General features: G+C 24.6%; 2 protein-coding genes across 2 annotated transcripts in view; both read left to right on the top strand.

Moving 5' to 3' along the window:
• LOC119602744 (putative metabolite transport protein HI_1104) overlaps positions 1-25,852 on the top strand; it is a 31,746-nt gene extending 5,894 nt beyond the window's left edge. Inside the window, exons 2-5 of the mRNA XM_037954426.1 lie at positions 23,713-23,960; positions 24,037-24,300; positions 24,358-25,202; positions 25,269-25,852. Of these exons, the coding sequence (XP_037810354.1) occupies positions 23,734-23,960; positions 24,037-24,300; positions 24,358-25,202; positions 25,269-25,522 (1,590 nt within the window). The 5' untranslated portion in view covers positions 23,713-23,733 and the 3' untranslated portion in view covers positions 25,523-25,852. The remainder of the gene's footprint in view (positions 1-23,712; positions 23,961-24,036; positions 24,301-24,357; positions 25,203-25,268) is intronic.
• LOC119602743 (probable serine/threonine-protein kinase DDB_G0282963) lies at positions 5,028-9,747 on the top strand. Its single transcript, XM_037954425.1, has one exon. It carries the CDS (start codon positions 6,184-6,186, stop codon positions 8,362-8,364), a length of 2,181 nt encoding a protein of 726 aa, XP_037810353.1. The 5' UTR covers positions 5,028-6,183; the 3' UTR covers positions 8,365-9,747.
• Positions 25,853-26,246: the final 394 nt, after the last annotated feature.

Raw genomic sequence — 26,246 nt, 5'->3', positions numbered from 1 at the left:
TATGAAAATGAAATTGAAACACACCAACTAATGAAACAACCTAAAGCAGTTAATAAATACTACTATAGAATGATATTAAATTAATTATTACAATGCAATGTCTACAGCAATAATATAAATACTACTATTTTCTTAAACATGTTATATAAATACAATAAAAAAAAACTTTAAACTTGTCTTGTGCAAAGAAAAAAAGGGTGTTTAAAGAATAAATGTTAAAGAACATTAAAAAAAGGCAAACATTTTAAGATTTCTTTTATAAAAGTTAAAATTTTTTATTAAATTTCTTAGAAAATCTAAAAAAATTTGAATTATTTTAATTAAAAGCTAAATGTGGCCATACTTAAATATAATAGTTTACAGTGCTGCCAAGTCTACCTTTTAAGAGAGAGAATAATAAGGATATAAAGAAAGAGATGCCATATCAATTGTGTATAACAAATTTTAATTAAGCGGGTATTTGTACAAAGCTTAAGGTTGCCATACTTAAATATAATAGTTTACAGTGCTGCCAAATCTACCTTTTGTAAGAGAGAATAATAAGGATACGAATAAAGGGATGTCATATCAATTAAGTATAAACAAAACTGTTAAAAGTGTTAACAACTGTTTAAAGCTTAAGCTAAAAAGCTTTAGTTTAATTTTACTTATTTTAAGGTTAGTTTATAGTTAGTTATCTATAGTCCTGATTATTTTAATAAGGACAAAAAAAAAAAAAAAACGTCGAAGCATTAGTACTTTTTTCTTTTTATTTCTTTTTAGTTTGTATTTAAGAGAAATGTGGATTATGTTTTCCAGCATGTCTGGACTAAAGTCCTTGAGTATAAACCGGACTATAACCAATACAGATTCTTTTAACATTGACTAAAAGTCAAAGCGTTCATAATTTTTTCTTTTTATTTCTTTTTAGTTGGTAGAGAAATATAGTCCAAACTATAGAGTAAACTATAGTCCACACTATAATGAAAATTTTGTTTAATATTTAAATAACACTTCTTTTAAACAGCACCTATAAATATTAACTTCAATATTAATTAACTTACCCAGAGTAAAATATTTAATTTATAGTTATTAAAGTATTTTTACTTTATAAAGAGTAGTATTTAATTTTTATACTTTTATTAAACTATTAAAAACTTAAGAATTTTACTAGACGAACTAGTAAATTATTAATATTTTTTCTTTAGTTATTAGAAAAAAACCTATTATTAGTTTAATTTGGTTAAAATTACACTCAATATTTTAAAACTTTTTTTCAAACTATAGAAACATGTTAACTGCAGCAGTCAGTCATTGATTGCATGTCAAGTTTGCATTGTAAATTTAGCATTGAGAAATGACACTTTTTTTTAAAAAATATAAATTGAAGAAATCAAACAATGTTGAGTCGTTGATGATGTTTTATTGGCGCGTGTAATAAAACATAAATTAGCACATAATAATAATTGTTTAATATTAGTAATTACAACAAATTGATAGAATTTTAAAACAAGATTTCTCTAGTTTTTAAGAAAATTAAAAACACTTTTTTAATTGTTTTATTTTTCTTTTTAAAAACAATTAAAATTTTAAGAAAAATCTTAATATTAACTATTTCAACTAATTATTTAAAAAATGTTTAATTTTGTAAATATTTTAATTTGCGCAAAATTAATACTTTTTTAAGTTATTGTGATTTTCTCAGAAATTTGATTTCAATTGTTTTTTTTTTTTTTTTAAATAATTTTAATTATTTTGTTAAAAGTGTTAATTTTTATAGAAATTTTAAATATTTTTTTCAATCATTCCATAAATATTTTATGTATTTAACATCATAATTTATAGTTAATAATTTATGAACAATTTGGTAAAGCTTTTAATAAATTACAAACAATTTGCTTAAGATTTTTTAACAAATTTATTAACAAAACTTGTTTTCAAACACCTGCTTTACATGATAAAACATTAGAAAAATGTTAATTTAAAATGTGTTAAATTTTAAAATAAATTGTATCTAGTTTAACTATATTAATCTACAAAAGTGTTAATTTTTTAACACATAAAAACTAAAAAAACTGACAAATCAATAAATCTTTAATAATAACAAAAAAATAAACTTTATATAAAGTTCAATGTCAAGGTTTTATTCTAAAATGCGTGAGTTATAGAAACGCTTGATCACACACTTCCTCTGATCTCACAAAAATAGAGAGAGAGCGGGAGAAGTAGAGAGTTTTAAAAACATGTGATTTAGTTTGTTGAAATAAAGTGCAGTAGATGCAATGTTTAAAGTCTTTGTTTTTTTGGGGAAATACCCAGTGGGTTTTCTTTTTAAAACAGTATTTAAAAAAAACTGGTTTAATTTATAACAAAACGCGCTTGCGTAGTAATTATGAATCATAGTTAGTGGTGTTATTAACAGAAATTTGCATATTTAAGATAAAATTTGTTTAAAACAAAAGGGGATTTTTTTCTTAACTAGGTATTAATATTTATCTCATGTTTACAACTGTAAACTACTATATAAATATGAAATTAAATTGTAACATTTTAATTATGTTAACTGAATTACCAACAAAATAAATCCCCTTGAAATTATGCATAAGTGCTGCCAATCTTTTAGTTTTACAAACAAAATTCTTGTTTAGTTTAATTAAATTTAATTGGCCTTAAATTCTTGTAAAACTGCCAGTTAATCTAATGGTGTTAATAGACAAATTTATATTTTTTTATTAAAAATTTTGTAATTATTAGGTCATTTGTAGTTTTATGTTGAAAACAATCAAGCTAATGAGTATTACAGTTAAATACAATAACAAACCACATTTTTTCGAAAGAAAACTACTTTTTCAAAATAAATATTAAAGTACGCAACAGTTTTCTTAATAAAGTCCACATTTTATAAAGAATTATGGAATAATTATTCGGCTTAAATTTTGTATAATAGTTTTTTTTAAACAAAAAAAAAAATTTTGTTTAAAAGTTTTAATTAGAAAACTTTGTGGTCAACAGTTTCAGTTAAATTTTGTTTCTATAACAATTTTTTTAAAACAAAATTCTAAATAAAACATTTTTTCAAAAAAAAATTTTGAGTTTAATAGATTTTTGTAGAAAAACATAATTTTTTAAAAAAAAATATCGTATAACAGTTTCTTTGTAAAAAATTTAATATAACAGTATTTTTTTAATAAAAAATTAAAAATAATTTAATTTTTTCTATAGAAAATGTTTATTTAACTAATGAGTATAACAGTTTAAAAAACATTTTTTTTGGGTAAAGAATTGTCTTTTTTGTTGTAAAACGAATATGTATAACAGTTTTGTCTAAAGAAAATTTTAGCGTTGCAGTTTTCCTTAAAAAAAATTTAATATAACAGTATTTTCTGTAATAAATTTTCTACAAAAAATAACTGTTATACAGTTTTTTCTATAGAAAATTACGATTTTAACTGTTTTGTTTATAGAAGATCTTGAATATAACAGATTTTTTTAAAGAAAATTAAATATAAGTTTTCTCTATAGGAAATTATGTTTATAAAGATCTGTTATACAGTTTTTTTTTTAAGACAATTTTGTGTATAATAGTTTTCTGTAAAGAAAATTATGTCTATTACAGTTATCTTTATAGACAATTTTGTGTTTAAAAGTATTTTTAAAGAAAATCTTTGATTATAATAGTTATTTTCATTAAAAAAAATTTATGTATAACAGTTTTCTTTTTTGGGAATTGTGTGTATAACAAATTTTCTGAAGACACATTTCAATAACAGTTATGAATATAAAAAATTGTGTATACAATAGTTTTTTCAAAAAAATTTAATTTATAACAGTTTTTTTTATAAAAAATTACGATTTCAACTAATCTTTCATAGAAAATCGTGTTTATAACAGTTTTTTTCTAAAGAAATGTTTAAGTATAACAGTTTTCTTTATAGAAAATCATGTGTATAACAGTTTGTTTTAAAGAAATTTGTAAGTATAATAGTTTTCTCTACCAAATTTATTTCATTATAACAGTTTTTTCTAAAAAAAATTGTCAGTATAACAGTTTTCTCTACAAAAATTTTCACTAAAACAGTTTTCTTTGTCGAAAATTTCGATTAGAATGTGTATAACAGTTTTCTTAATAGATTTTTTTGGTTTTTAACAGAAATTTTCGATTATAACAGTTTTCTCTATATAAATTTGTTAGTTTTTGAAATGAACAATTTCTTATAAGATTGAAATTTGCCAGTATAACAATTTTCTCTAAAAAAACTTCTCATTATAACAGTTTTATTTCAAAAAACATTACCGAAAAAGTATGTGTTGTTAATAAATTTTTGTTTTTAACAGAAATTCGATTATAACAGTTTTCTCTATATGAAATTTCTTTTAACAGTTTTCTATGGAAAAGGGTAGTGGGTATAACAGTTTTTTTCAATAGAAAGTTGTACGAATAATAATTTTTCACCAAAAAAATATATAACAATATCTCTATTAAAAATTTTTGTTATAACAGTTTTCTTTATAGAAAAAATATAGAAAATATTGATTTGCTATATATTATTTTCTGTATAACAGGTTTTTCTATAAAAAATGTTGATTATAACAGTTCCCTCTATACAAAATTGTTTGTATAAAAGTGAGTAAAATTAAGTATAACAGTTATCTTCAAGGAAACTGTATAAAAGATTTCACTATAAACATTTTGAAGAGATTCCTCTATATGAAATTGGGTGTAGAACAGTTTTCTGCACAAAATTCTCTATCAAAATTTTATGTATAACAGTTTATTTTTATAAAAAATCAAGTTATTAGAGATTTTACTAGAAAAGAATTTCTATATGTATATACATTTTTATGAAATGTGTATAACAGTTTTTCTTTTAAAAAAATGCGTGTATAACAGTTTTTTCTTCAAAAAAGTCTTTTTTAATTCTGTGGAAAATTTACGAAACCCATTAAATTGGCAAAATTGTCTTAAATTTGTCTTTACATATACATACAATTTATTTTGATTAATCATTTTTTTTTTTTTTTATACTAAAAAAAAGAATTCACATATCAAACTTGTTGCCTTTATACTCAAACATGTTCGTAAACAAAACTCAAACAACATGCACAACCACGATGATTTTAATAATTTATTTATGGTTAAAGATCAGTGTCACCATGTTAAGCACAAGGAGCGTCCACTCGCTGTTTTCGTACTCAATAGCGGAAGAAAAATTTACATAATTTTTGTAACAAACACAATAAAACACATACGCATACAATAAACAGCAACAAGAACAAAGAACGTTTTAAAAACCACAAAAAATCAACAATGAATAAAATAAATATTCAAAATTAACGTTTCAATTAGCCTTGCCATTAAAAATATAAGTAAAAAGTGGCCCTCTTTTGTATTACAAGCACTTCCGTTTATTTTATAACAACAATCTGGTTACTCTCTTATAATAAACTAGTTTTTTTCTCTGTCTCTCTGTGTACTTCAACATTTTTTCTGCAATTACCACTTGGCAGCACTGTTTCTTTCTTATTGAAGTGGCAACGAAACGAAAATAAATAGTAAATCAGAAAGACAAAGGAGAAGAGAATGGAAAAAATGAAAAAAGAAAGAATTGAAAAAAGTGTCGACAGTGAAAAATGGCTTTCTTAAATAAAATAGTTAAAAAATAATAAAAAATACCTAAAATATTAGTAAATTAAAACGTGTATTTATTAAATTTAAACTTTATTGTAAAGAAAAAAGCAAAGTATTAAGAATAAACAACAAAAAATTACGAAAAGGAACCTTTTTAAATTAGTGTATAGAATCGAATTTTTTTATGTTGCGTTTTGTGATGGAAAATATTTTTTGTGTATAACAAAATTTCGTAAAAAACTTTTTCCAACCATACAATTGACGGAGAAGAGGAGTGTAATTTTTTTTTTTGTTATAATTTGTAATACAAAGGAAAAAAATATATAGGAAAAAGAAAAAACCATTTAATTTAACTAACTAAAAGAAAAAAAGATTTTTTATATAAAAAAGAAAAAAATTAAATAAAGAAAAAATTATATGGAAAAAAATATATATTTAACGTCATGTTGTTAAGAAAGCCTAAAGGAGATGTGTGTTGAAAATCTTAAAAGATTTATAATCATTAAAACAACCACCTAGAAAAAGAATTAAAAATTTAAAGCCCGAAAAAAAGGAATAAAACAAGAGCGCCCAATATGTCTTCAGCAACTTTAACATTGCCATCACCATTACCAACTAACACAGCAACAACAACAAGAACAACACCATTAACTTGTGCAGCAGCAAAGAACTCGTCATCAACAGCAAATTTGTGGTCGCCCATAACAATTACATGTAAATCTCAAGCTAAAATAAATTTATTAACAAATTCTCAACAGCAACAACAAAAGCCACAAAAACAACAACAATTAACACCAGCAATAATAATAAATTCACATACAGCTCCAGCATTAGCTGCAGCTGGAGCCGCTGCCGGAGCTGCTGCTGCTTCATCATCATCATCATCTGCAACATGTTTACATTTACATGCAATTTATCCTAAAAATAAGCGTAAATATTATTTAAATAATAATAAAATTCACAAGGAACGTAGAAAACGTCACAACGTTACAAACGATGATGGCATTAATAGTTATTTAAGCTTAATATTATTAGTAACATTTACGAAACCTTTAACCATGTGGTATCGTTTTATAAAAAGTATTATCTTAACTTCATCAACCACAACAACAGCAACATCATCACCCACAACAAGAGCAACACAAAGACTTTTTAGTAAAGGTTCTGTAAAAACCACCTCATCCTCCTCACCCACCTATAATTCCAAATCCTCATTATCCTCCACATCCAACACCTTTACATCCTTAATTAACCTTAATAATAAAAACAAAACATCCCACAACTCCTCCTCCTCCTCGTGCTCTCCTGCATTACGTTTGAAGCCCTCGAAATCGCCGTCATCATCGCCATCATCATCACCTAGTAAATGTATACGTGTTTTACCACCCATTGCCACTACCACATCATTTTTTACTTTACTAACCATTATCTGTTTGGAGACCATTCTACTCTCTACCATGTCCAGTTGTGCAAAAACTTTTTACATGCACTGGAACACCTCGAATAGTATATTTCGCATTGATAATACCGATCATATAATCGATGTTAATAAAGGTAATCTGGCCTTTGAATTCGATCAGGTGCACATCATTTGTCCGGTCTATGAACCTGGCACTTTCGATAATGAAACGGAAAAGTATATTATTTATAATGTCTCAAAGGTCGAGTACGAAACGTGTCGGATAACGAATGCCGATCCGCGTGTCATTGCCATATGTGATAAGCCACAAAAATTGATGTTTTTTACCATAACGTTCCGGCCATTTACACCACAACCTGGTGGTTTGGAGTTCCTTCCTGGGAATGATTATTATTTCATTTCAACGTCTTCGAAAGATGACCTCTATAGACGAATAGGCGGCCGCTGTTCTACCAATAACATGAAGGTCGTCTTTAAAGTTTGTTGTGCCTCAGAGGAAAAGAATAAAACGACTACCATAGCGACGGGTGGTAGTTCGGGAGGCAGTGCGGGCAGCACCTCCACCACAGCGGTGGGTAGTGCTTTGCCCACCGACTCGGCTGGTAATAGTGGCGAGGACATAACGAATATGCACTCGAACCAAAACAATCAACAGCAGCAGAGTCATCCTCATCATGGTAACAATATCAATACAATAGGCATAAATGGCATTAATACAGGCATGCTACCCAATGGTGTGATGAATACCGGCCTAGGCGGTATGGGTAATAATCAACACAATGGTTTGCAACTGAATCCCATAATGAATAGTCCTAGTGGAAATGTGGCCACCTCTATTAATACCAACATAGATCAATTCAATCGTATACCCCTGCAGCCGAATAGTATTAATGTGCTGAGCAATAATATAGGCGGCGGTATGGGCATGGGCAACATGGGTCCTCCCGGCATGAGTGGCAATAATGGTTTGGGTCTGGGTTCACATGGCGGCTCCGGCATTTTACTCACTCCCGGTCATAATGGCATTAATATGATAGCCTCGGGTGGCGGAGCGGGCGGCCTACCCGGCATTCATCAATATCCCGGTCATGGTTATCATGGGCAGACCGGCATACGTATTAATAATGTTCCCTCGACGCATCATACCAATCTTAAGAATATGCAAAATAATAACAACGATAATGATCATCATCATCCCTATGATAAGCATCCAAATGAGGTTGTAAAGAATGAAGAACTAACCTATAATAGAGCTGCCTCTTCAATGACTACGGCCACAGCATTATCCTTAATCTTTGTGCTAACACTAGCCTTACAGATTTGCTACTGGGTTTAAGTGTTTCTTTTACTTATTTTTCTTTTTATTTCAATTTAATTATTACAATTATAATTTGTAATGTTTGTGTTGAAGATGGTTGTGTGTAGTAAACATTAATGACCATTTTCTTAACAACAACATTTATAAACTTACTTACACACACACTTACACTTAAATACTATACGTTAATGATAATGATAAGGAGTGCAGCTTATCTGGTAAGCAGTAGTAGTAGCAGTTTAAGAGAAGTGGCTGGTAAACAATGAAGAAACAGAACAGTTTGTACATTTTAAGTCTATTTTATATAATAATTAATTAATAATAATAATAAATAATATAATTTTAGTTTATATCATAAAGAACAAAAAAACAAAAACAGAAGAGTAAACAATTAACAAGAAAAAACCCCAACAACAACAACACTTTTTGTAATTTTATTAATACAAAATATTAAAGGCCTAACCATAATTAGTTTAAGTTAACTTAAATAAATCTTCATAAAACATTAACAAAAAAACATTCAAACAAACAAAACGAACAACATTTTACAGCAAAGAAATGAAAAAATAAAAAACAAGAGCAAATTTGTATGAATTAACAACAAACCAACAAACAACAATAACACTCAACATACATTTTTTCAAACATACACAAACAGACAAACAAACAACAAATACTCAAACAAAAACTCACCTACAGACGACCATCATTAAACATTCTAATTCTCTTAAAACATACACAGACACACTAACAAACATTCAGACATACACATACACTCATACTCACACACACATACACTCTCATACTCTAACTCGTATTTATGTAAACAGAAGAAGAAAAAAACAGAAAGAAAACATAACAGTTAAAGAAATAGTAAGAGTACTCAATTATATAATAATAAGTTGTACTTTCCATCATCATTAACATTACCGACATCATCACCAACATCGCCATTGTCATCATCAAGTTTTTCGTCAACTTAAAGGCCTTTTTTTAAGACACCCCCCCCCCTCCCTTGCCCTACCACCCCCCAAATATAAACTTACAATTTTAAATACTTGTATTTTGGGGGTGAAGTAAAAAAACACCAAGCTGGTATTTTGAAATTGTTAGAATTTAAAAAAGAAAGTTTTGAAATTTCACATTTTGAATTTGTATATTAAATACAAACAGACTTCAGGGAACTTTCCAACTGACTGGTACTTTATCTTTAGTTTCAATGACTTTATTAATAAAAAATTTATTTTAGATTTGTTTAAATCAAAAATTGTAAATATTTGAAAGTTATATTTTAGAACCTTAATTACAACAAAAACTTTTTTGTAAAATTATATGTATTTGTAACCAAAATTTTGCCGTTTAAAACAATAAAAAAAACTACTCTTCACAAAAGTACCAAAATTTTATTGGCTTAAAATTATTACTTTTTTAGGAATTTAAATATTTTTAGTAAAAAATACTTATTTTTTAAAAAGTACCAAGAAAGTACTTTTTTCAAAAAAGGAATTTTTGAACAAAATTTTATGTTTTTAGGCAATATTTCAATATCTATGAAAATAATTAAAAAACTGACTTTTTTTAAAAAAGTACCAAAAAAGTACCATAAAACCAAGCAATTATTACAAAAAGTACTTTTATCAAAACATTAAATCAATAGACTTTTTCATTTTATGAATTTTTATAATTTTTGCCCAGAAAAATTCAAAAAATTACAATTTTCAAAAAAGTACCAAAAAAGTACTTTTTCAAAAATGATATGTAGTTAATTTAAAACATTCTGCGCATAAAAATTAATAAAAAAAATTACTTTTCGAAAAGGTACCCAAAAAAGTACTTTTTTAAAAAGTGGGATTTTTTGGAATTTTTTTAACAAAATTTTAAGATTTTAAACAACAATCATGAATATTTCCAACAAAATTGCTAATTTTTTACAAAAGTACCACCAAAATTACATAAAATTGACTTTTCGAAAAAGTACCCAAAAAAGTACTTTTTCAAAAATTAGATTTTTTAACAAAATTTTAAGACTTTAAACAAGAAATCATAAACTTTTCATAATTTTTTATTCAAAATTATAAAATACTACTTATTTTTACAAAAGTAGTAAAAAGGTACTTTTTCAAAAATGGAATTTTGAACAAAATTTTAAGATTTTAAACAAAAATCAAGAATATTTCCAACAAAATTGCAAATTTTTTTACAAAAGTACCATTAAAATTAAAAAAAAAATACTTTTCGAAAAAGCACAACAAAATACTACTTATTTTTACAAAAGTAGTAAAAAAGTACTGTTTCAAAAATGGAATATATAGACAAAATTTTAAGATTTTAAACAAGAAAGAATTAACTTTTCATATTTTCTACTTTAAAATTAAAAAATACTACTTATTTGTATAAAAGAACCCAAAAAGTACTTTTTTCAAAAATCGTATTTTGAAGAGAATTTTTTCATATTTTCGGCAACAAAATTAAAAAACTACTACTTTTGTTTAAAAGTACCAAAAAAGTACTTTCTGAAAAATGGATTTTTGAAAAAATTTTATGAATTTAAACAAGAAATCATGATTTTTTCAAATAATTTCAACAAAAAGTACCAAAAAGAGTACTCTTTCAAATATGGAATTTTTAATAAAATTTTATGACTTTAAACCAGAAATCATAAGTATTTTTTATTTTTCACAACAAAATTAAAAATCTTAAAAAAGTACTTTATGAAAAATGGAATTTTGATCAAAATTTTAAGATTTTAAGCAAGAAATCATGAATTTTTCTACTTTTTATCAAACAAATTAAAAAATTACTTATTTTTATAAAAGTACCAAAAAAGTACTTTTTCAACATTTAAATTTTAAACAAAATTTTATAATTTTAAGCAAGAAATCATGGACTTTGCAAAATTTTAGGATCAAAATTAAAATTTTAACATTTTTAAAAAAGTACCAAAAAAGTACTTTTTTCAAAAAACGAATTTTAACTTATTTTTTTAATATTAAAGGAAAAATAATAATTTTTTAAAATATTTTTATTAAAATTTAATTTTTCAACAAGAGTAACCAAAAAGTACTTTTCTGCAAAAAAGGAATTTTAGCAAATTTGGAAGATTCTAAAGATAACTTGAATGAATTTGTTACTTTATAATAAAGAAAATCTATAGCTAATCAAATTTTGAAGAAAATTATTTAAACAATTTTTAAAATTCTAAAAAAGTTTCCTAATAACAGTTTGTTGTTATTTTTTACTGTGAGTAGAATGAGCGGGCGGTGGTCTTTTTTTATACAACACAAAAGTATTAAGCATATAAGACAGACAGATAAAAAAAACAAGAAAATACCATGTTAAGTTTACATTACGAAATGAATCATTGTCATCGTAGTCAACTTAAGTAATTCATCTCTCTCATCATACAACAAAACATTTGATAAGAAAACAAAATAATTGAATTTAATAATAATAATTAAAGAAATAAAAAAAAACAAAAAAAACACATATTAAATATAAAAAAAACAAAAAGAATGTAAACAGTTTTTAACAGTATAAAAACAAGAATTAATAAAAAAAAAACAAAACAGATTAAATTAAACATAAAAATAGACATAAATATTAAATAAATAAATGAAAAATGACATTATTTTAAGTTCAACAAATACTATTATGGGAAGCTATAGATACGTTGTTTTTTTTAAAACACAAAACTTATCTAGGCAAAACATATTTAAAGACGAACAAGAAGACTTGACAACAAAAACCATAATATGAATATGATTAAACGTTTAAAACATAATTATTAAGGGTTTAAGATTGTTTTCAACTTGAACCCTTAATTTTTTTTACATACAACACAGTCACACAAACATTTTTTCATCATACATAGTATATTTACTTACATACAAACAAAACCCATAATAGTTTAAGTTGTACTTTTTTGCAAAGTCAAGTTTTAAACGAAAAAATATGAAGAAGAACAAAATAATAAAACGAACTGAAAGTAAAAAAAAGTATGCTAAGTTGAAAAAGTATAAAAAAATACTTAAAATACAGAATGAAAATATTAAGTTACAATTTATTGAAACTTAACACAAAATAACTTAAGCAAAAAACGAAAACAATTGATAAAAAAAAACAACACACACACACATTTACACTTACACACTATTTAAAAAAAACACCTTCTTTTGGAAAAGATTTATATAATAATAAAGATGTTTGGTTGTAAATTTTTAGAAAGCACATATTGTTTAGTATGCTTGAGTTACAAGCTTAATCAGGCAGCTGTAAATTTTGTAAATTTTTTTAAAATAATAACTTTAAAATTGAAGGAAGATGCTATTTTACACCATTTCCTAAAGAATGTAAAAAGAAATCTCATTTCTCTAAAATTTTAAAAACTTGTATCATTTTTCCGTTAAAATTAAACAAAAATTCTCAATACCTATTTTTATAATGGATCCACATTTTCGAAAAAGATCTTATAAACCTATATAGAAAGTAATGATAACAATTTTAAGTCTTATACAACAACTTTTAGAATATACTCAATCCTTTCAAGAAATCTTTATAAAATTGTTAAGAGAATCTGTTTAAAAGTTTCCCAAATGTTTATAGGTATATCACTTGGCAGCTATTTCCAAATAGTATTTGTTAAATTTATAAGCTTGAGATTAAACAAATTTTAAAATTTTACAAAATTATTCTTTATAAATTTTAAAATGCACTTTTATTAATTGCAAATGTTGCCTTATGTCTGCTATTCATTATGATAAGATGAATTCCTTAAAGTTAAGTAAACAACTTTATGTTGTGGACAGGATCTGGCAGGTTTAAGCCGAACCCTTTAAAGAAAACTGATCTAAAAACTGAAAAATGTTTACACAAGATTCCCACATCTTAAACAACAAATATACAGGGATTAACAAATATATTTGTATACCTAAAGAAAGCTTACTTCCAGGTTATTATTATATTAACAAATTTCTTTCTTTCAAAGCCCTCAATGAACTAATTTGTTAACAAAAGATACCGACAAGCTGTTACCATTTTTACACAAAGCATAAAACTTTAAATTGTATTAAAACCTTATCAAATATTAAATAATTTCTTAATTTTCAAGCTTTAAACTATTAAGTGCAACACAAATTATAAATTTTATACTAACAAACTTATTTTCCTTCAAAGAAGCCTCAAAATTTTGGCCAAATTCTTACACACTTACCTCTTTATAGTTTTGCTATATTCTACGGCTGTTTAAATTCTCAAATTTTGTTGTAATTTTGTAGAAAATTTATTAAATATAAATTCTATTACAAATTTAGCTTATATAACACTGATTTTTATTAATTTTTGCTAAGAAATTTTAAAAATTTTAAAATTTTTTCTAAATTTACACATTTTTTATTAAACGCCATTTCACTTTTCAATGTCAAACATTTTACTGTCGCGTTTTTATAAAAAACACTTTATTTTGTTAACAAATTTATTACTTTTTGTTTAAAATTTGTTATAAATATTATGTTATACTTATTTTTATTAATTTTTCTTAAAACAATTTGATATTTTCTTTAATTTTTCACTTTTTTATATTTTCCCTCGTTATTGCAATTTTTTTTCTAACGTAAGCAACAAAGCTGCCACATAGTTGATAATTTTCATAAAAGTGTAACCAGATGTAAGGGAAATGGCAGCTTTAGCTAAAAAGCTTAATAAATCTCCTCACAAAAGGGGAAATTCGTAAACAAATAGTAAAATTACTGTAATTTCTAAACGGTTTGAGCAATTTTAATAAAATTTAACACAATTAAAGAAAAATTAAAGCTGATTTAAATGATTTAAAACAAAAAAGTAATAGATTTAGTAAAGACCTTCAAAAAAGATCTTTAAATGTGTTAGCTGGGAAATTAAAGGTCTTTTAAAGATTTTTGTTTATAATTAAAAAAAATTATAAATATGCAAATCTTTTCATTAAATTTAAAAATTTTTGACACTGATATTGTTATTTCTTACTTCAAAGTTTTTAGTTTTACAAAAAATTATATTTAAATTTAAAATTTTCTCCTTTAAATAACTTTTTTAATGGAAAAACTTCAAAAAGAAGGTGTTATTTTTAAAAACATAAATAAACATAGACAACATAATATAAAAAACATTTGAAAAAAATGATGTAAAAAAATTTTAAGATATGATTAATAAGATGAAAAACAAAATAAAAAAAAAAAAAAAATACAATTAAATTAAACATAGATATTAAAAAAAGTAATTAATGAAAAAATGATATGAAATTAAATGATATTATTTTAAGTTCAACAAATTCTATTATGGGCAACTTAAACAATATTTGACAGAACTTAAATAAACAATTTTTCGTTTATTAATTAAAAAACAAAAACAAAATCTCTCTAACTCTTTAACGCTCTCTTAAACACACATTTTTCATTTGACATTTTAACATTAAACTCAAATACAATTAAAATAAATAAAATAAAACTAAAAAAAACACTTACTCTCACTTAACTTAAGTTGATTATAATAAAAACAAAACATAGAACATGCCTTGATTTTTTTTAGGCACCTACAATTTTGACAAAACTTTGATAAACAAACATTTTTGTGTTCCAATTACAAGACTTTCTCTATATAAATATTTGTATATTTTATTTCAATAATATTTATTTTGGCCTAAAACTTAAGCTCCTTTAATTAATACACCTAAAGATGTTTTTTTGTTTTTTGGTAAAACTTAAGTTTTATTTAATAATAATTTCTAATATCTTCTTACTGAAGATCACCACCAGTTTACCAATAATAACAACAGCATTTAAGTAAGAAAAAAACTATTTAACAAAAAAAAACACGTTCAACTTAAATTTCTTAACGTCCTATAAACAAAAAAAACTTGCCACAAGAAAAAAAAAATTATTATAAAAATTAATAAAAAAAAAAAAAAAACGAAAATGATAAATCCCGGTGAACTTTTTTGTTTAATTTTAAACTTATTTATATATACCTTTTTAAAATCCCAACAAAAACATTAAATAAAAAAATATATATTAAATTCCCCTGAAAACAAAAGAAAAAATAATAATAATAATAAAACAACAACCGAAATAGCATAAATTAAGCTTAAAGCATTTCATAAACTGGGCTAAAATTTAAGTAAAAAAAAAAACAAAAACATAAAAAACAAAACATAAAATGTAAATTTAATAACAAAACAAAAAACAAAAATTCAAATAAATCAATATTCTGAAAATAAAATGAAAACATTCGTATCATTTATCTCCCAAGATCCCTTAAAGGTATACGGAAAAACAAAGACAAAAAAATATTTTGTTTGAACTATCTATAATCCTCAGTTAAACTTAGTTTATAAATTATTTAAACTATTATTAGGGAAAAGTATTAGAACTTTTGCTTTAAATTTTGAATTTGAATCCCTACATGGCTCCACTTATTAGAGATGATGTGATTTTTATATTTTTCAAATGATTATTTAAGAAATTAATTCACATTTTGATTTAAAGTTATCCGTTTCTTTAATCTAGCAAAACCAGACAACTGTTTATTTATTTTGAAATGTTTTAATAAGTTTCTTTAGACTTTTGCTCTGTTCATAATTTAAATGTCTAACACGTTTCTTAAACAAATTCCAAAGCATTGAACTTGTATTTATTTTGCAATATTTAAACATTTGTTTCTGTTTCGAAGTAAAGACATCTGTGTTCTACAGCTTTAAATTTAATAAGATTTTTTCAGAATTTTAGCAAAAATCTTTTCAATAAATAAACAAAAATTATATTAATTTCATTTTAATTATAAATATTTAAAATTTCTTTAATTAATTCTACAATTTAGAGAAATTTTGGACCTTTTAAGCCGTTACATACATTTTACACTTCATTTTCCCCTTAACAACAAACTTTTCAATCTGGCAACCTTTTTTTGAGAGTGACACTTGCCTTAAAGATCCGTTATGTGTAAATCAATAATGCTAATTAAGCTGTTTTGCAAGATGCTGAAGTTTTGATTAGAAATCTATAGGAATCATTATCTTAGACATTTTCTTCAAAAATTCAATTTTAAATTTAATATTTTTACAAAATATAGTAGAAATTATGCAAAGTATGTAAATAATTTACAAATTATTCCCAAACTTATAAAACCATAATTAATATTTACTTTTCCTGGTAAGTTAAATATCTAAGTTGAACGTATTGAACAAGATCTTCAGATTTCCCGAAAAAATATAGAAAAACTTTGTAAAGTTTTGTAAAAAATAAAATCTCAACTATTAAATGCCTACTTTCGTTTAACTCCCTTTAGAAATTTAGTTTGAAACTATTTGTAATAAGTTTTCTTTTAGAATATTTTTAAAAAAACATTTATAATTTGTAATTTTTTTTAAAGAATATTATAGTAATAATAAATTTAAGAAAGAAACAATAAATTTAAAAAGAAAAACGATAAAAACAAGGATATTTTAATCAGAAAAGTGCTTAAAATAGGGGTAAGATTTGGGAAACAAAATTTGCTTTGGTAAATAAATAATTTAACAAAAAAAATTGTTTACAAATAAAAAATTAATTGAAAATAGAAATATTTTATGGAAATCTGAGATCATAACAAAACTCTTTACTTAATTAGGAATTTATAGAATAAAAAAATAAAAGTTCGGGGGAAAATCTTTTCTTGGTTAGGAAATTTTTTTTAAATCTATTACAATAATGAAGAAAATTATTTTAGAATGAGTTAAATTACTGAAATTTTAAAAATCCTTTCTTAGGAATTTATTGAAAATCTTTTAAACAATTACATAATTTATAAAAAATCTTCTATTAATATGAAATTTACTGAAAATCTATTTATTTTTACAAAAGCCGTTCCTTAATGAGTTAAATTATGGAAATCTTATTAAAAATTTAGAATTTGTACAATTTTTTTTTTTTTTTGAAAAACTAGAGATTTTTTAAAAAATTTTAAGAAAAATTATTTAAAAATTATTAAAAATTTAGAATTTGTAGATTTTTTTGGAATAACTAGAGAATTTTTTAAAAAATATAAAAGTTTTGAGGAAAATCTTTTCTTGGTTGGGAAATTTTCTTAAAATCTGTTAAAATAATGAAGAATTTTAATGGAAATTATTTTACAATGAGTTCAATTACTGAAATTTTATTAAAAAATTAGAATTTAAAGAAAAAAAATGATAAATTTTAAAATAATTTAAAAATATGATAAATTTTTAAAAATTTCTCTAAAAATGCAAAAATTTAGGAAATTTTAGAGAAAATCTTTTATTTAAAAGAAAATTTATTGAAAAACAAAATTATTTTTTGAAAATCTTTTCATAACTTATTTAAACATTACAAATCTTTTAGATTAAAATAATTTATTGCAATTTTTAAAACTTGAGTATTTTTGAAAAAAAACTTTAATTAAATGACAAATTTAAAAATTAAGGAGATTTTAGAGAAAATCTTTAACTAAAGATAATTTTTTTCAGAAATCTTGAAATAATTTTAATATAAATTAAAATGAAAAACAGGATCCTGTTTGTTTAAATTTTAAGACTTAGATGGTAATTTACATCAAATGAGGGGGAGTAAACTAGAGTTTATTCACCCAAGCATCTCTTTTTTTTGTTTTTTGTCCCCAGTTACAAGATCCTGTCAACATTTGTCATTTTTTTATAAAAAAATATTTTTTTTTATAATTTCTAGTTAAGGAGGGTAGCTTAAGTTCATTCACCTAAAGCGTCTTTAAAAAAATAATGCTATATTTTCTTATAAAAAAAATGTTGAAAAATAGTATGGCGGAGAGAAATCATAGAAATTTGTGCCTTTAATGGCAAGCCAAAGCTAAAACAATTTGTTTTAAAATGAAAACAGGTTTAAAAGAAATAAGTGCAAAAAAATCAATCCTTTTACAATATAATAATAAAAAAAACCCTGACATGTTTCTCGAACAAAAAAAAAAAAAAAACTTTAGTTGCGTAAATATAGGGGTGAAAATTGCAGCAATCTAGAAACTGCAGTTACACTGGCAAAAGTATAGCAAATGCAACACAAACAAGTAAGTATTACAAGGTTTTCTAACAAAACCCAATGGCTGCTTTAATTATTTCATGTGTAGTGTTAACAGCTTTAAATGCGTAAACGCATTATTTTTTACCCTTTTTTCAATATGAAAGAAAGAAGAAAAAAACTTGCTTATTGTTAGGTTTGCATTTTTTTATAATGATTTTTTCCCATTTTTTCAATATTTTTTTATATTTTTTTGTTTTCTTTATATTTTGTTTTAATTAGACTTGATACCCCTATGAAAAACATTTTTATAACGATTTCCAGCAATTAAGGCATACTTAACATTTAATTGTTTTTTTTTTTTCTACTTCTTCTCTGTTTGTGTTATTTTTTCAATAATAATTATTATTATTGAATGAAATAGAAAATGAAAGCAAGTGTGAAATATGTAATAAAAATAAACTCTAACATGAAATTGCATGTCTAGCAAGACAATTTATTTAACATAAAATAATAATAAAAAGAAAACAAGAATTAATAAATTCAACACATGTTGCTTCATTCTATTCACACTCTCTGTCTAAAATGACAAATGTTTGTTTAAATACAAATTAATTAAAACGCCAAACTAAAACGCCAACGTGATCAGCATTGAAATTTGTCATTTACAAAACAAATTTGAAAGATGTCTCCTTCACTTTGTTTATGTTTTTCTAAAAAGCTAACGGTAAAGTTTTGTAGTAAGAGTTAGTGTATACAACCCTGCATATTTATGATTTATAAGAAAAAAATAAGAAATAGCCATAAAAAGTAGCTGAATTCTAATTTTTATGAACAATTTATAAGAAAACAGTGGAAAACAAAGAAATTAACTTAAAAAAAAGTTGCTGAATAGCATTTAAATTAGCTGAATAATAATTTTATTCAAGATTTATAAGAAATTTTAGAGAAATTAGGAAATAGCTGAAAAAAACTTTGCTGAAAAAGTAGCTGAATTCTAATTTTTATGAACAATTTATAAGAAAACAGTGGAAAACGAAGAAATTAACTTAAAAAAAGTTGCTGAATAGCATTAAAATTTGCTGAATTATAATTTTATTCAAGATTTATAAGAAAATTGCAGAGAAATGAAGAAATAGCTGAAAAAAAGTTGGCTAAATTGCCTTAAAAGTAGCTGAATTCTAATTTTTATGAACGATTTATAAGAAAACATTGAAAAACGAAGAAATTAAACTTAAAAAAAGTTGCTGAATAGCATTTAAATTAGCTGAATTATAATTTTATTCAAGATTTATAAGAAAATTGCAGAGAAATGAAGAAATAGCTGAAAAAAAGTTGGTTAAATTGCCTTAAAAGTAGCTGAATTCTATTTTTAATGAACAATTTATATGAAAATAGCGGAAAACGAAGAAATTAACTTTAAAAAAATTAGCTGAATAGCATTTAAATAAGCTGAATTACAATTTTATTCAAAATTTATAAGAAAATTGCAGAGAAATTAAGAAATTACAAAATAAAAATTTGCTGAATAGTTTTAAAAGTAGCTGAATTAATACTTTTATTGGGGATTCATAATAAAATTGTGGAAAAACAAAGAAATTATGAAAAAATTTTGCTAAATAGTATTAAAAGTAGCTGAATTATACTTTTTATTGGCCATTATGAGAAAATTTCAGAAAATATTAAGAAATTATAGAAAAAAGGTGGGTGAATAATATTTAAAGTAGCTGAATTATAATTTTATTCAAGATTTATAAGAAAATTGCAGAGAAATTAAGAAATTACAAAATAAAATTTTGCTGAATAGTATTAAATTACTTTTATTGGGGATTCATAATAAAATTGTGGAAAAATAAAGAAATTATGGAAAAAATGTTGCAGAATAGTATTAAAAGTAGCTGAATAATACTTTTTATTGATGATTCATGAGAAAATTTCAGAAAATATGAAGAAATTATAAAAAAAATATTGAAATTCCTTTGCTGAATTGCATTTAAGTAAGCTGAGTTATACTTTTAATTGAAGATTTATAAAAAAATGCGGAAAAATTAAGAAATTTAAGAAGAATCATAAGAAAAATTAAGAAATTATAGAAATAACTTAGCTGAATTACATTTAAAGTAGCTGAATTACAATTTTAGTTAAATATTCATAAAAACTTGGTCAAAACTTAAATGTTTTTATTACTAAAAGTCCAGCTGAATTGTGCTAAAATAAAAATTTTAATGAAAATTTACAAGCAAATAATAAAATTTGTTAAATATGGCCTAAAAATCTAGAGGAATTGTGATTTAAGCTAAAAAAATTATGAGAATTTTCTAAAAATAGCTTTTAGCTCTTTTATAAATAATAATTTAGAAAAAAATGGATTTTATTATATAATGAAAACAAAAGTTTTATTTAAAACTAGCCGCCTATTGTATCGCTGTATTATTGTTATCGTTTCCTATTTATAAATCCCGTATAATTAGCATTTTATAAAACTAGTTTTTAAAATAAGTCTTCAAAGTATAAATTATTGCTAACTATTAGTTGTTCTAATAATTTTACTCATTTCTATTGAAAAGTGAAAGGTGTCACATAAATAATAAGTTTAACTAACAGCTGGTGTAAAATTTTAAATTCAAATCAAGCGGAAATGTATAATTTTTTTTTTTCTATTTTTACACTAAAAAGCTAAACAAATAAGTTTAATAATTCTTATCTAAATAAAAATTATTAAGGAAAAATAAATGTAGAAAATATTTAGTTAATATTTTTGTATTAAAAAGAGCTTAATATTTAAATATTAACATAACAATAGTTATTAAAGCCTAAATTAAACTGGCCGCTATTGTTTAGGAATTAAAAAAGATTCTATTTAAAACATAAATTTTATTATTTTTTTGATTTTCTTAAGAAATCTATTTAAACATCCGCGTTTAAGAAATGCGGATTTCTAGCTTAAATTCCTAAATAGTTTATACAAAAACCTTGAAAAGTATTTGTTGTTCCATTAATAAACAAAAAATGATTGATTTTTATTAATAATTATGGAATTTCTATAGTAATTGAGAGGGCAAAAAACTTTGTTATTAGATGTATTTGAATGACTGTTGAGAATTCTTTATAAAGTAGAAGTAAAATGTTTTTTAAAGAAATTAGCTTAGAAATTACCTTAAATAATTAGTAATTTAAACATATTTTGTGTATTTTTTGAATGATTGATGCCTTTTGTTTAACAAACAAGTTTAATAATTAATGTTTACTTTAGTTTCAAAAAAGTATTAATTAACCCTTAAGAACTTACATTTTTATTAAAAAGTATATTTTTTCTTATATAGAAAACTTTTTACAAATTTTGTTCATAATTTTATTATTTTAAAGCATTTTATTGTTGTTTTATTTAATTCCTTTTAAATAAGCCTAATTTTCCTTAATTTTATGCAAAAAGTTGAAAAAAAATCCCTCTTTAGTGGAAAAGTTTTTAAAAATGCTTTAAATAAGTGTTTTGCCTTTTGTAGGGTTAAATTTTAAGCAACTTGGCAGCACTTTTCCTAACAGTTTACTTGCTAAACGTTAAAAATAAAACATACTTTTGGGATTATTTGTTAAATAGGTCATGTTAAGCATTTCTAATAGATGTGGCAGCACATTTACTAACACATTGCAAGTAAATGAGAAAACAAAGCAGATGTTTAGGCGGTTTTTCAAATTTATGTCGCTTTCTACAGCAAATACACCAAGAGAATAATTTTACATACAATTTTATTACAGCTTTATAAGATAATTATACAGAAATTATGGTATCATCAAAAATATGTTGCTGAATTGTATTAAAATTGGCTGAACTGTAATTTTAATGATAATTTCTAAGAAAATTTTAGAGATATTATAAAATCACTGAAAATAGTTTTGCTGAATAACATTTAAATTAGCTGAATTATAATTATAGTTAATAACTCATTAGAAATTTATCAAAATTTAAGATTTTCATAAGAAAAACTTTAGCTGAATTGTGCTAAATTAGATATTTTTATAAATATTTTAAAGAAAATAATAAAATGTTCTATAAAATAAGGGAAAAGTCTAGCTTAATTTCATTTTAAGCAACTGAATTACAGTTTTTGTTAATAATTTATAAAAAATGGTTGAAAATCCCAAGTTTTTATTATAAAATGTCTAGCTGAATTGTGCTAAATTAAAAATTTTTATAAAAATTTTAAAGAATTAAGTAAAATTTTCTTTAACATAAGGGAAAAGTCTAGCTGAATTGCATTTTAAGCAGCTGAATTGTAGTTTTACTTAATAATTCATAAGGATTACTCAAAATTTAAAAAAATTATTTTGCTGAATAGCATTTAGAGTAGCTGAATTATAGTTTTAGTTAATAATTCCTAAGAATTTCATAAAAATTTTAGAGTTTTATTAAAAAGAGTTTAGCTGAATTGTGATAAATTATAAATATTACTTAAACTTATAAGAATATTTTGTTAAAAATGGCAAAAGGGTCTAGCTGAATTGCATTTAAAGGAGCTGAATTATAATTATAGTGAATAATTCATAAGAAATTGGTCAAAATTCAATGATTTTTTATAAACAAGCCCAGCTGAATTATGCTAAATTAAAATTTTTAATAAAAATGTATAAGAAGATTGTAAAATTTCGTTAAATATTGCAAAAAAGCCTAGCTGAATTAAATTTAAAGTGGCTGAATTGTAATTATTTGCGGGCTGAATAATATATTTTTTAAGAATTTCATGTTTTTATTATAAAAGTCTAGCTGAATTGTATTTTAGGCATGAACATTAAAAGTTTTATTGAAAATTTCTAAGAAAATTGTCAAATTTGTTTAATAATGTGAAAATGTAAGGTAGCTGAATTGTGATTTTAATTAGTAACTTATAAAAACTTGGTTGAAATTTTATATTTTCATTACAAAACGTCTAGCTGAATTGGGTTTTAAGCATCAAAATTATAAGTTTGAAGCAATATGTTTTAGAAAATAGTAAAATTTTGTTAATATTGGTAAAAAAGTACAGCTGAATTGCATTTAGTGTAGCTGAATTATATTTTAAGTTAATAGTTTATAACAATTTGGTCAAAATTTTATGTATTTATTAAAAAAAGTCCAGCTGAATTGGATTTTAAGTTAAAAAATTAGAATTTTTTTTACGAATTTATAAAAAATATTTAATATTTTATTAAAAAGTCTAGCTGAATGTCATTCAAAGTAGCTGAATTTTAGTTATTTGATCCATTTCGAAGTAAATAGCAGAGAATTATTAGAAATTAACTGAAAATGTTTTGCTGAATTGCTATATATAGTTAAAATGTGTACTTAATACTAATTACGTTATTATTGCTTTCTTTGTAGCTCCAAAATAAAAAAGGCAAGATGATACCAATTCTATCTAAACTTAGCGGCTTTTATAGTTCCTATGTGTTGGGCGTTTTAACCATAGGCTATATATTGGGCGAGTTGGGTCATTATTTAATTGGTGTTACCTCCAAACAGACGGCCATGGAATTGGATTATGGTGATATATCGTGTCAACAGAATAATTCCATGTTTTTGCGGACCGAAGTACCCATACAATGTGCAGATATTCAAAATGAGACAAGGTAAGGGAAACTATATTTCTTTTTGGAGGGGAAGATTAATTATAATTGAGTTTTTCTACTTTTTGTTATTTTTTAGCTGTGTGGCTTCTGAGATCAATGGTACAGCCTATTGTGAATGGAATTATAATGGTTTGGGCATAGAGTATCAGATATTGGCGGGTCCTACTTTTATCTTGATTTTCACCATAGCCGGTGTGTTTATGGGTATAGCGGCCGATAAGTACAATCGTGTGAAAATGTTGACGGTGTGCACTTTGGTATTTGCGGTGGCTATTATATTGCAGGGTACTGTCAAGGAATATTGGCAATTGGCTTTATTGAGAATGATAATGGCGGCAGGGTGAGTTGGAAAATTTTTGAAATAAATGCAGAACATTAATTTAATTTATTTTTCTAGAGAATCGGGTTGCAATCCTTTGGCTACCGGCATTATGTCTGATATTTTCCCCGAGGATAAGCGTGCCTTGGTTATGGCCATTTTCAATTGGGGTATTTATGGTGGTTATGGTATTGCCTTCCCTGTGGGACGTTATATTACTCAAGCCAACTTCTTTGGCATGGGCTGGCGTGTCTGCTATTTGGGTGCTGGTGTATTGGCTATATTGATTGCCGCTCTCACGGGCACTACTCTCAAAGAACCAGAACGTAAAGTTATAGGCGATAATGAGATGCGCACTAAGGATGGCAAAAAGGCCAATCTGTGGTCGGTGTTGAAGAATCCCGCCATGATTATGTTGATGATAGCGGCCTCCATAAGACATTCAGGTGGCATGACTTTTGCCTATAATGCTGATTTGTATTACAACACCTATTTCCCTGACACCGATTTGGGTTGGTGGTTGTTTGCTGTAACCATTGGTATTGGCAGCGTGGGTGTTGTAGTAGGTGGTGTGGTTTCAGATAAGATTGTGGCCAAAATGGGCATACGTTCAAGAGCTTTTGTTTTGGCCATTAGTCAATTGATTGCCACTTTGCCAGCATTTGGCTCGGTATACTTTGACCCTCTATGGGCCATGATCACCTTGGGCGGTTCTTATTTCTTTGCTGAAATGTGGTTTGGTATTGTTTTTGCCATTGTGGTGGAAATTGTGCCATTGCAAGTACGCTCTTCAACCATTGGTGTGTTTTTGTTTGTCATGAACAACATTGGTGGCAATTTGCCCATTTTTGTGGATCCCGTAGCAAAGGCAATTGGCTATAGAGGTGCTATTATGATTTTCTATGCTGGCATGTATGGCATAAGTAAGTTTTTTGTTAAACACTTTAAAAAAAATAAATACAATTATTAACACTTTCTTTCTTCAACAGGTTCTATACTTTTCCTCATCACCTGTTTCATGTTGGAGGGTAAACCTCAGGCCTCAGCCGAGGAAAAAGCTGAAAATGGCTTAGAAGTTCCTGCCAGAAATATCCAGGGTCATGACAACTCTGTCTTCTCTAACGATGAACCTCCTGCCTATCCCAATGGCAAATCCAATACAGCTCTACCCAATCACTTGCAAATGTACAATAACAACACAAATTCCCATAAACCTCAAATACAAGAGAGCAGTAGACTGTAGGTTATATCTTTAAACATCGCTTAGTATTTCCCAACAAAAAATTTGTTAAATAATTTCTCTTTATTTCTATTTAGTTTATAAGTTCAGCTCATGCTTTTCTATACAAAAAAATACTCATTAAAAAACAACAACAACAAAAAATCATTTAATTAAAGTTATCACATAACGAAACTTTCTTTAAAACTTTTGTTTTATGTTAAGTTAATTATAATGTTTGTTTGTTTTTTGTATCTCCTCATCTAACAAGTATTAGTAGTTACAATTAAATAACATTTTTTTTTTGGTTTTAGCTATTAAAAATAAAGGCATTTTGTCAGTAATAAAACTAAATGCAGTTATATTTGTTAAAAAAATTGTTATTAAATAGTTTTTAAAATAAAAATGTATAAAAAAACACTAAAATATCTGTAGTTTTACTTCTAATAATGAAAAAACACGTTACATTTAAAAGATAAACAATAATATTACTCATACGTACACACTTTAAGTGTCTATTGCCACTTTATTTGCAGTGGCAACTTTAAACATATGGTAGCTCTTTTACTTTGGCTTACCCTTTTTTATACTGGCAACTCTTAGTATACTCGCACTGACAATAATAAATATATGGCAGCATTTTTGATTTGACAAAATCCAACTAGCATTGTTGTCAGGTGGAATTTTACACTAAATAGTTTAAATTCATATACGAAGTCTTTAATATTAAACAAATTTAAAACAAAGT

Source organism: Lucilia sericata, unplaced genomic scaffold (genome assembly GCF_015586225.1).
Source record: "Lucilia sericata isolate MDLA Ls3-8-SP2 unplaced genomic scaffold, ASM1558622v1 Contig000251F_arrow, whole genome shotgun sequence".
In the NCBI taxonomy this organism is placed as follows: domain Eukaryota; kingdom Metazoa; phylum Arthropoda; class Insecta; order Diptera; family Calliphoridae; genus Lucilia; species Lucilia sericata.
Note: the sequence above shows the minus strand (reverse complement) of the source record. Positions and strands in the feature narration are given on the sequence as shown.